This window comes from Scylla paramamosain, chromosome 34, assembly GCF_035594125.1.
Source record: "Scylla paramamosain isolate STU-SP2022 chromosome 34, ASM3559412v1, whole genome shotgun sequence".
In the NCBI taxonomy this organism is placed as follows: Eukaryota; Metazoa; Arthropoda; class Malacostraca; order Decapoda; family Portunidae; genus Scylla; species Scylla paramamosain.
The window spans coordinates 3,912,388-3,925,000 of NC_087184.1; the positions used below are offsets into that span (position 1 = coordinate 3,912,388).

Genomic DNA, 12,613 nt, shown 5'->3' on the forward strand with positions numbered 1-12,613 from the left:
TATTACCATCAGAATCAAAATTACCATCAAACTTTAACTCCAGATTGATAATACTAATTAAAACAAGTAAATAAAAATCAAAGAACCACACCCCCGTGACAAAAATACTCAGAATAAAAATACTGCTGTAGTAGGTAAAGAATCCCAGCGAAAGGCGCAAAGATCTGGAACAATATCTTCTGTTCATTACATACTTGTTTATAAGCATCTTGACAATGTGTACTTAATTATTTTCGTTTCATGCTTATTGCCTCACAAAAAAGAAAAAAGAAAAATACGGTAAATTTTTAGAGTACACAATGCCCTGACAATCACAAGGAATAAAGAGAATGCACTGCTTACCTCTGTACCTCTGACCAGGCTTAGGATGCTCCATTGTTGATGAGTTGGATGGGTGTGCAGGCTGTTGTGAACTTGTGAATGTGACCACAAAGCAAATAAAGTAAACACTAAACAGAGCTGTAATTGGCTAATCTCACTAGAGGGCCATTTCTCGATATAGCGACGAAGAAGGGCGACTATTTTTCCTTCTCATGTTAATATTACTGCACCACAAAATTCCGTATGAATATGGTACGTTTATTCTTCTGTCGAAATATGTCTAAAGAAATTTGGGTAAAAATGCAGAACAGGGTCTTCATTTCTTACGTCTATATCTCCCTCCCTATCCCCATCAAGCTTTGGGACCTGCCGGGAAAGCGGGGTTTTTGGGTGCGGGAGGCCAAAATAGACGAGATGTGGCGATCCGAAAAAAAAAAAAATCTAAGGACAAAACCTGGTAGATATTAAGTCACGTGGCCCTATTTCCCATTTTTTTTTTCTTTTTTTCAGCTCCTACCCCTACATTGTTGAGGACCTGTTGGGAAAGTGGGTTCTTGGGTGGGCAAAGGTAAAATAGAGCCAAATGCCACCTCTTACCACCAAAAATAAATAGGGAGCTGCCTACTTTTGCTCCTGTTCTTTTTGTTGTGATGGCAGCTATGATTTTGATTTTGCTCGTGCTGCTAGCATCCTAACCTAAATAAACGGAACTAAATCTAACCTAACATAGCCTAAATAACCCGATAAATTTGACATAGAGCACACAGTTTGTGGATTTAGGCTTCGGTAGACACCTTATTTCAACTAGGAATCGTGAGTTAATTATAGTGGGCAGCTGCTTAAAACTTTTACAGACATACTACACTAAGTATACGCTCTTAGTATACAAGTATTTCACAGATTGCTAAGAAGGCTCTGTTGGGCATATTTACGGAAATTTGTTTTGTAGACCAGTTTTTGTAAAATATGGAAGTGCGAGGGGGGTTGTCACTCAAGGGTTTTTAGTCCGCGATCGACTGCGCCTCATATTTTGCATTATAACAAGTTCTATTTTGGGTAAGTATATGTTTTCCTTCCAGCCAAAATTGTGGGAAACCTTATTTTACTTATATGCGTTACCACAATCACTATGTGTTATTAAATGATTAAGAAACACGACATTTTACTAAGATTTTCGGAGCGGACATGAGCATCGTCGCATCGGAGGTGAAGGGCCGACCTACTTTGATTAATAAATTAGTTAATAGTGAACATTTCTCATTTAAATATTACCTGGAACAGCGCGAGTCATTCTTTTCTCTACACTACCAAAAGAAACGTGGAATTCGCAGTATTTACTTCAAAAAAGTGAAAGTGCAGGATGATATGTCCATATCATGCGGAACTGTGCGAGTCGAAGGTACCGGTGGTTTCAAATATTCGATAGATAAATTAAAAGACTACTGATGATGCGTTATATACACTCATAATGACAATTGATGATCGTGCTTGCTCTGGTTGAGATATCAGCCCCATAGACCCTTTTAACAAGAATCTGACCAAAGATAACAGATTGGTGTGGAACAAAAGGTACACTTCTGCACAGAGGGACACTTTTCTACGCGATAGCGGTGCAATTACAATATAAGTCAATGGAGACTTTCACACACGGTTCTCGCGCAGTTCGAGGTCTATCTTCCAACTGATGAGTGACATGCATGGTACATCCTTAGTATGAAGTTATTCACATGTATGATGGATTGTACTTGATGCACAGGGAAGAATATTAATGCAATGGGACAAAGATATATTTCCTTAAGTTGTGCACATGTGGAATGAGTGAGTCAGCCATGAAGTGCTCGCGTTTTCTATTGCATTTTTGTCAAGGTGACCCGTTTTCTATTTTGTCAGACTTAAATAGACAAGAGGAAGCGCCGGCTGTTTCATTGCAGTTTTTAATAGTGATATTAGATTTATATGACATATTTGGGTGATACTAGAACAACAATTGCGCTGAATACGCGCGAGTCGATTTACATCCATTTGAATGGGAGCGTACACACTTGATGGTTTGAAGACCACAATGCGCTTCCATTTGCTAGCTTGTGATCCTAGCCAATTGAATTTGTTCCAGCCGATCGTCAAACATTTTCATCGACATCCTGTGGTAACTGAATAATTTGTCTTCATGGTCTCTCAACTTGACGTACAATGTTATGAACACCTCATGAGTTAGTCTGGCAAGTAGAAGAGGGTAAATCCCACTAAAGTGTTGTCTTTGTCTCTTCCTACGCCGTGCCGGTCGCCGATGCAGGAACCAAAGACATGCTGGCTCTTCCTCGTACATACTGACACTATAGTGGTATGACTCATCATACTAGCCACGGTCAGTGCCACGGCTCCCGCCTGTGAAACCGCCCCTTGAGGAAAGCTTCCGCGATTTGAACAGCATGGAAACCGCTAGTGTGAAGAGGGGCCTAACTTGGGGGTCAGTTTGCTTCCAGGTCGTATTCTTACGCGGGGATGGACCGCAACGAGCCGCAGACAAGTCCATAATGCAGAATAGGGTAAGAGTGATGTCGGGGGAGAGAGGACGCTTCCGCGTCCGCCATCCACAGTGATGCTACTTTCGTGTGTGTGGCGGAGTGTGGCCGCCGCCGCCTTCATTCACAGTGACGCGACTATAGTGGGAAGGGCAGGCTGTGGCCGCCGCCACCTATATACACAGCGACACGACTGTAGTGGGAAGGGCAGGCTGTGGCCGCCGCCGCCTCCATACAGTGACGCGACTGTAGTGGGAAGAGCAGGCTGTGGCCGCCGCCGCCGCCTCCATTCACAGTGACACGACTGTAGTGGGAAGAGCAGGCTGTGGCCGCCGCCGCCTCCATACACAGTGACACGACTGTAGTGGGAAGGGCAGGCTGTGGTCGCCGCTACCACAGCCGTGACTCGGGACTGTTTTAACGATTGTTACTGTACAGCACTTTTTTTTTTTCTCATTATCATTTTAATGATTTATGAACTCCTATGTTTCTATTACCTTCTGTTAAATGCCTTAAAAAAAAATAAAGTTACAGGTGGTGTGGAAATATCTTTCTATTTCAGTGGCCTTTGAAAAGAGTCCTGATGAGAAAACAAAGGGTTTGAGAATACGACCTGAAATACTAGAAATATAAAAAGAAAAACGCTTACAATACTAAAAGTACGAATGAAAGATCACGCAGGAGTAACACACCAAAGATTAAGACAGCACATACCGTATAAAGGTCTACGTACTTTGAAGACACCCACGGAGTATTCTTCATTCACCCCACCCAGCGAACACCAGACACACTCAAACCTCACAGCACTGTTCTCTCTTAAGACCTTTCTTCAAAGGACACACGGGTGATTAGTCTGGTTTCTATGACTGCTTTTCCTATTGGTGATGTAGAGTCCTTGCTAAACTACCACTAAAATCGTGAAAACACTACTTCTCACACTGCCCATCCCACAGGCGCCACTCACTCACAACACGCAACACTCACCCCCAAACCAGCACTTCTTTTCACCAAAGCCGGGGCGGATGACATCAAAATCCTCTGGCAGGGAGTCCACGATGATAGCGACGAAGCTGATGAAGACCGGGCAGCCCCAGGAGTAGATGGAGTACATCTTGAAGCGCAGACGTGACAGCTCCCCAGTCTCTGCCACGGGACGCATCGACCTGCAACACGTGGAGGAAAAAAACACGTTCAGCATGACTGTTTTGATTTCTATAAGGCAGCGAAAGGAAATGACTGTGCGAGGGAAAGAAGGGTGAAGTGAAAGGCTGAGACTCGGAAGTGTAGGAAATTAATAATTTGTAGATGTAGCACTGATGTTCGTCATCGCTAATGTTTTGATTTACGAGTATACATTGAAGCGAAAGGAAATGACTGTGCGAGTAAAGGAAAGCCAAGATGTGAGAAAGATTGAAACTTAAGTTTTGAAAGGATGTAAGGAATTAGTAAAGATGTAGATATAGCACTGATAGGGAAAAAGATGTTCATCACTAATGACATGTAGCTAAACGCAGATACGATGCAAGAGAAGAAAAGACAAGGTGAGAGAAAAATGGAAACTTCGGCTATAAGGAAATGTAAGAAATTAGCAAAATAATAAAAAAAAAAAGATACTCTGCGTGACTATTGTCTTGACACAAGATAGTGGACGCAGACGACAACAACGGTAGTGGTAGCGGGAAAATAAAGAAAAAATACATGGACGCAGATGACAACGACGGTAGTGGCAGGTGGAAAATAAAGAAAAGATACATAGTTCACGCCAAATATAAGAGAATATAAGAAACAAAGGTAAAGGTAAGGGCGAAGATAAAGTATCATGATCAGTTATTAAACTTAGCAAACAAAATAGACCAAGAAAATATCCATATATCAATAATGACTTGATTAAGTATGTGAATGGATAATGAGACAGATACAAAAACTGACAGATAAAGACTGAATATACAAAACTCCTTAGAGTTCCTTAAAAACAAGGTGTGTGTGTGTGTGTGTGTGTGTGTGTGTGTGTGTGTGTGTGTGTGTGTGTGTGTGTGTGTGTGTGGTGAAAATGCGAGACTGAAGGAGGTGCTGGAAGGTGATGATAAAAGAAAGGGACGAGTGAATATGAAAAGGGGATGAGAAGGGGCAAGATGAGGGGAGGATGGAGGAAAACGAATGGGAGAAAAACATGAAAAAAAGATTAGGAGAGAGAGAGAGAGAGAGAGAGAGAGAGAGAGAGAGAGAGAGAGAGAGAGAGAGAGAGAGAGAGAGAGAGTGTTACCGGAAGAATAACGGAAATGTGATAGAATGGGATGAGAAAGGAGGGGAAGAAAAGGTCACAAGATGATGAGAGGAAGAGGAAGGGAAGAAAGAGAAAGAACGAGAGAGTGAAGACGGAAGCATAGGGAAGAGTAATGGAAGGGGGTTAGGGGAAGGGGTGTGGTAAGGGTGATGGGAACGTAAGGGAGGGGGAGTGGACGGGGGTGATGGGAGGTGGCGCGCGGGATCAAGGTGAGTAAGTGAAGCAAGCAGGTGAGGTGGAGCGGGGGTGTGGATGCGTCACGCCGAGGAACCACGCGGCCTTCGAGCCCCGCCATTCGCTACCTGGCAGGGAGGAGAAGAAGAAGAAGAAGAACATGATGATGATGATGATGATGATGATGATGAAAGAGAAGAAACACAAAAACAGTAGTAGCGAGGAACACACACAGGATGAACATGAGTTATCTGAAAGCGTTTTCGAACACAGACCACAGCGACGGACATATAATAGGTAGGAAGTTGCCAGGAAGAGGAAGGAGGAATATTTACCGCCTTCCAGAACGCCGCCTCACTCACGCTTTCAGAATATAGATTCACACGAGTTTCCTCCCGCTGAGTCACATGACACGCATCCCGTAATCTGTCCCGCTATCATGGTGTGTGTGTGTGTGTGTGTGTGTGTGTGTGTGTGTGTGTGTGTGTGTGTGTTGCCAGGCTTGTGTTTCTTTATCTTGCTGTGTTTGCCTTCAGTGCTCGCACAAGATACATGACGTTCATTTGAGGTAATAAGTACTAAACGTTGAAATGATCACAGACTGTTGTTGTTACAACAACAAAACAACAACTACAACTACTACTACTACTACTACTACTACTACTACTACTACTACTACTACTGCCATAAGCACATGCACAAAATCCACAAGAGCATAATCTTATCATTATATATACAACGAGAGAGAGAGAGAGAGAGAGAGTGTGTGTGTGTGTGTGTGTGTTTGTGTGTGTGTGTCAGGAACCATCTGAGACCGAAGTGACGAAAGAAGGGGAGACTGACAACTTTTACGAGAATGAGACAAGCCCACTACTAGTAGTTTATGAGGCAGAAATTTGGGCCACACACCATCACCACCATGGCCACCTCCGCCACCACCACCAGCAGCGCCTCCCACAGACACGCGAGGCTGAGTAGTGACGCATTGTAACAGGAAACTTGAAATTCATCTCATCATTTTGCTTTTTCACCCGGCAACGTGAAGCAGCTACGAGAGAGAGAGAGAGAGAGAGAGAGAGAGAGAGAGAGAGAGAGAGAGAGAGAGAGAGGAGGGGGGGACTGTTTCAGTCTGCAGAGTAGACTAACTCAGTGGTCAGTTTTTGGTCCAAGGTTATACTCGTATATCGCTCGCTCAGTGCCCGAAGGGCAGTCTTGCTGCGAGAAGACCACACACCTGTTGTTCTAAAGATACTATGTACTTACATCATGGGTTTTGACAGCGCAACAGCCCTGAACCAATAAATTGCAGGCCTACTAAAAGACACAAATTTAAGAACACATACCTGTCCTGGAAAATCAGGCGGCGCACTTTGGTGGTAGTCACGGCACACAGTTTGCGAATCATTGCTATACACAGTCCAACACCCGCATTGGTCGCCGCCGCCTTGGTTTTTGAATGGGAACTTTAATCTTCTTCCTGTCTCGCTACTGTTTCTATTCATACGCGTAAATATGTGTCCGTAATTATTTTTATATGGTAATGTCTGGATTTTATGGGAAACATTTATCCATTTTCTTTTCTTTTTTTTCCGTTATGTAAGAGGTGAGTGGCCTCGGCCAATGAAATGTCTATGAAAAGCCAGGCTCACTGAAGGTGCTCGTCGGCAAAGAGTGCAGTCAAAGGGTTATCAGAATTTGAGGATAGGTAATAGTAAATGTAAAAATATAGATTTCATCATTTGCTGCAGTACTTGGCGTTCCCTTTTCTTTCTTTCTTTTTTTTTTTCATAACCAAAAGATGTCTGGGTAATTATGGCGGGAAGAATAAAAGTAAGGTTTACAAAAAGAAAAAAATGCATATTTTCCATCCTCATGAAGACATTATAAAGTACACCATGACGAAAATTAATGCAAAAGTGATCCTCAAAAAGACCAGCGTTCTTTCATGCTCACTGTTATTTCATGATGTCTACGGGAACTGCACATAATTTCTGTTAGTAGAAGTAGTAGTGGTAGTAGCAGTAGTAGTAGTAGTAGTAGTAGTAGTAGTAGTAGTACTATAGGTTGTTGTTATTGTTGTTGTTGCTGTTGTAGCAGTAGCAGTAGTAGCATGTACGTATTTTGGGAGGATAGTCATATGCTTTAGAATTGCATTTCACTTTATATATATATATATATATATATATATATATATATATATATATATATATATATATATATATATATATATATATATATATATATATATATATATGAATGTATGCGATGGAATAAATACACTATCAATATAATTCATTCGTACTTGGTGCGCATGTGAGTATACAGTATGTGTGTGTGTGTGTGTGTGTTTGTGTGTCAGCCTTGGTGGTGGCGACGGATCTGGGACACACCTGTTCTCCCACACACACACACACACACACACACACTTGTTCTCATGTCACCTGCCACACCTGTTACATCCTCACGCCATTGTGTACGTGAGATGAGAACATTTCGATTTTATTTGTACCTTAGCTTCAGTCTTTGTGTGTTTTTAAAGGTTATTCCTGTACTTTTGTTCTTTTTTTTTGTCCACCTTTAGTTCTTTAGAAAAAGTAATTCATTATTTTTTTTGTCATTTATCTTTAATTTGTGCTTTTCTTTTTTGTCTGTAATTAATATATGAATGCTGTTCTTTATTATTTAGTTATTCATATATAATTTGTATCCTTCCTTCCGTGTTTCACTACATAAATAAATGTTTCCTCTTTCTGTTTCTATTAGCTATTCACTTTTCATTTGCACCGCTACTGAAGTCTTTTATTGTATATCTGAGGAAAGTTATTCGTACGTTTCTTTCTATTAATAACTCATCTTTAATTTATACCTTTACTTCAGTCTTTCATTGCGTAATTAAAATTCAGTATCCCTTCATTTGTATTCCTCATTATAATTTCTTTTTGCTTCCACATAAGCAAGGGCAAAAACCTGATGTGTGCAAGATTCATATATTTCGTTTTATTTCCCATTTCATCCTATTTTATATTCCTGCTACACATCACCCTCCCGCACAGTCCTGCTCCGCCCACACGCCTCGCTCTTCTGACTCATAGCCACAGATGTGTAAGGATAAAAACCCGCCAGGTGGAGTTGGAGAACAAGGGTCTTGACAGGCCATCAGTTCCTGCTTCCTGCTGTCGCTGCTCCAAGGATGAGGCAGAGTTGCACACTTTGCGCCGCTCTCAAGGCTGCTGTGCAGATTAAGGAGGCTGTTTGTAATCTAGTAGAGAAAGTTTTGGCCGTAGAGTATAAGAGTGGAAAATTACCAGCGAAACCTTGTAATTTTTTTTTTTATTATAACTATTTTGATCCCTTTCCAACAGAGGCCGACGGCACTAAGTGTGACTGATGTGTGTAACTGTGTGTGTGTGGTGCTTTGTCTGAGCCACCCCGTGTGGGATTGCCGGTAGAGAGAGAGATGGACGTTTTGATCGTATTGGAATGATGGACTAAATTTTTGTATAGTGTTGCTTACTCTGTTTTGGAGGAGGTCATTTATAATTTAAATGGGTAAATGTCAAAAAAGCTATCGATGGAAACGTTATATGATAAGTCCTACTTGTTGTAATGGAGAGAGAGAGAGAGAGAGAGAGAGAGAGAGAGAGAGAGAGAGAGAGAGAGAGAGAGAGGGGGGGGGGGAGAGTCAAAGTTTGGATGATATTAAGTATTCATAGAAAACTAATTTCATAAAAAAGGCGAAAAAAATTACCAGCAAAAATTATAACTGTTTGAGCGTTAGTGTACAAGAAAACTCAACATTTACATCGAGATTACAAGGTTTTACTTTATGGTTTGAGGAGTCGGTTTATGTAAGTAGTTTGTCGGGTTTTAGTGTGTGTGCAGCAGGACAGACCGCGCTGCTCACCCGCACACAACGTTCCCGAGGGTCACGCCCCTCCCCTTTTGAAGCGTCCAACAAACAGTGAGCTTATCGCATAGCAGATAGATAATATTTAGCCACAACAGACGTTCTGGCCGGAGACAGAATCCCCGACACGAAGGCACTGCGTGCAGCACCTTACACGTCCACACCAAACAATTTTTTTTTTCCCTTTTTTTATGGACTTTCAAAAGTGTGATATTGATTATACATCACCATATGGTGTTACTTTTGTTTTGCAAATTGTGTCTCATTTGTAAGAGCATGAAACACAGACCTTTTTCTCTTATCAGGACTATTTTTCAGAGATGATTGGTCTCATTCTCAGCAGTTTCTCTGTATAAATAATGCAGCTCCCTTGTTAAGCTAGCGTTGAAATCATGAAAAAACTCATGAAAACCTCAGTAACCTGTACTACAGCTGAGAAAAGTAATGGAGATGAAATGCCGCAACGTTTGGGAACATTTGGTCTCCAGCGCTCTCAGATACACAGATGAAGTAAATGAACTGCGCAACTATACTCTACTACTAACACAAGACGAAGACTGGAAAGTTATCTTTTTTGCAAGGCAGACGTGATGTCTCAACGATGCGTGAACCTGAACAAGCTACGACATCAGACCGGCAGCAGCGACCTCGTCTTGCTGCTGCCGGGCTGAGCAGGACCAGGGCGGCATTTTTATCACTGGCATCACCATCTGGAATGGCGTGACAGTCCTTCCCGGCCACGCAGGGCCAGCCTTGTAGCAGCTGAGCCTTGCTGCCTATAGCGAGGACGCTCACTTCCAATACCGAGGATGAGCAGTACCTAGAGCGAGGATGGACTCTTCCTATATAACGAGGAGGCACACTCATCCTACAGCGAGGATGCACACTCTTCCTATAGCGAGGACGAACAGTCCTATAATGAGGACGAACCCCTCCTATAGCGAGGACGAGCAGTTCCTATAGCGAGGACGCACACTATTCCTATAGCGAGGACGAGCAGTTCCTATCGCGAGGACGGACTCTTCCTGTAGCGAGGACGCACACCTTTCCCTGCGTCCCGCTGCAACAATCTATACGCTTGTCTCTTCGCCTCATTGTTGGGTACATTTGCCGAATAGATTGTGTGTGTGTCTCTCTCAAAGCTTCCTTCCCTTCCCTCCTCAGACAAGCTGCAGGGTCCCTGGGTACAGCACGGGGCAAGGCGTCACTTCACGGCTACTTCTAAGTCGGGAAGTGAATCAGAGAAGGAAGAATATAAAAAGCAATGGAGATACCCGTCAAAACGAAGGTGGGCGCGGGCCAGCACTGCAGCCTTGACCGCTCCAGAGCCTGGCCACCACAGCCCCCCAGACCCTGCCCGCCACTGTCACTTTCCCCGAAGATCAAGGTGAGCGGTACGTGGCTCAGGAAGTGCTCCACTCTACTCATTTCGCAACACTTTGACTCCTGCTGGTGTTTGCTGGGAGCGCATCTTAATGGACATCAACACCGCGGGTTAAGAAACTAGGAGAGAAAACTAAATAGGTGATACGAAAACATGACCCATCTAACAAACGTGTGTGTGTGTGTGTGTGTGTGTGTGTGTGTGTGTGTGTGTGTGTGTGAGAGAGAGAGAGAGAGAGAGAGAGAGAGAGAGAGAGAGAGAGAGAGAGAGAGAGAGAGAGAGAGAGAGAGAGAGAGAGAGCAAAAAAAAGAAAAAAAAAGAGGAAAGAACAGGTTTCGCCACACAATTTTCTAAGTATCACTACTTCCAGGGCTGCCCATAGCGGCGGCTGGCGGCGTGTGGGAATGAGGTGAAACCCCCAGTAGCAGCGAGGGCGAGGCAGCCCCGTGTTGCTGAGCGGGAATCCTGCCCCAGCAACCACCACCACCACCACTGCTGGTCTTACCTATTTGATCCACTACCCCCACCACCAACACGCCATTTCCCATCACGTGTACCATCATCACCATCATCACTGCTGTCTTACCTACCTATCACCCACTACTACTTCCATCACCACCACCTCCATCACGTCCTTCTCCATCACGTGTACCACCACCACCATCACCGCTGTTTTACCTATTTATAATCCACTACTACTTCTATCACCACCACCACCACCACCACCTCCACCACGTCCTTCTCTATCACGTGTTCCAGCACCACCACCGCCACCACCACCGCTGTCTTACCTAATTATGATCCCCTTACACCGCGTCCTTCCCCATCACGTGTTCAACCACTACCACCATCACCACCAGCACTGGTGCACATCACACGCACAATTTCACCGCGTCATTCCTCCAGTCACTCAAGACGTACTCGAAGAATGTACAATAATTACTCAGCACATTCAGCTTCGAGTCTCATCGCCTCACAAAGATCGCAAAAGGAAGAACAAACTGTAACAGACTTGTTTCGATAAGCTACGCTACCTAATTTAAAGCAGAGGGAGAGTCAAGGCGGAGGCTCCTCCACACTCACCGCTCCTTCACTCCTACGATAATACAATACTCGCACACCGTATCCAAATCGCGGAACAGAGTGTGAGTAGTCATACCTGCGTGATATGTTTCTGAAAACTGTACTAATTCTATTCCTGTCAACGAAAGAGAATGCCAGACGCTGACGAGCCAACTGTAAAGTGTTTGGCCTCGTCTGACGAGAATCTTTCACCGATTATCTTCAAAATGTTATGTCTTCTTGTAAAGTTTAATCCATCGAATGTAAAGTAATCTCCAGCACTGATGGCGTCTCGACAAGCTAAGCAAATTAATCTTATTTCTCTTCATAAGGTACATTCAAGGATGATGTGCGCTTCTTGTATCTACTGGTATCGTTCCTATTGTTCTTCTAATGCTCTCTCCTGCATGGCAGGAGATCAATTTGATTCTGTAGTCTGTAGCTGTGGTGGTAGTAGTAGTAGTAGTAGTAGTAGTAGTAGTAGTAGTAGTGCTACCAGCAGTAGTAGTAATAGCAATGGCAGTAAAAGTAACAGTAGTAGTAGTAGTAGCAATGGCAGTAAAAGTAACAGTAGTAGTAGTAGCAGTAGTAGCAATGGCAATAAAAATAACTAGTAGTAGTGGCAATGACAGTAAAAGTAACAATAGTAGTAGTAGTAGTAGTATATTATATAGTATATAGAAGTTGTAGTAGTAGTAGCAGTAGTAGTAGTAGTAGTAGTAGTAGTAGTAGTAGTAGTGGTAGTAGTAGTAACAGTCGGAGTGGGACATAAGTTCACAACTTCCTTTCTCTCGGTTCCATTCACCACACTTTCCTTTTCTTCACCATTCGGCGTCTTATCTCCAATCATTCTCCTCGCCAATGATGCCTTTCTCTTGTTCTGCACCTCTAATATGTGTGTGTGTGTGTGTGTGTGTGTGTGTGTGTGTGTGTGTGTGTGTGTGTGTGTGTGTGTGTGT

At 43.2% G+C, this 12,613-nt stretch overlaps 1 protein-coding gene across 4 annotated transcripts in view; it reads right to left on the reverse strand.

Moving 5' to 3' along the window:
- Positions 1–12,613, reverse strand: part of LOC135090055 (uncharacterized) — an 89,377-nt gene that overhangs the window by 18,277 nt on the left and 58,487 nt on the right. For all 4 annotated transcript variants that reach the window (XR_010261749.1, XM_063986310.1, XM_063986309.1 and 1 more), the window contains one exon: positions 3,828–4,006. Coding sequence is in view for 3 of the 4 variants with exons in the window: in XM_063986310.1 (XP_063842380.1) it covers positions 3,828–4,006 (179 nt within the window). In the remaining variant the exon portion in view is untranslated. The remainder of the gene's footprint in view (positions 1–3,827; positions 4,007–12,613) is intronic.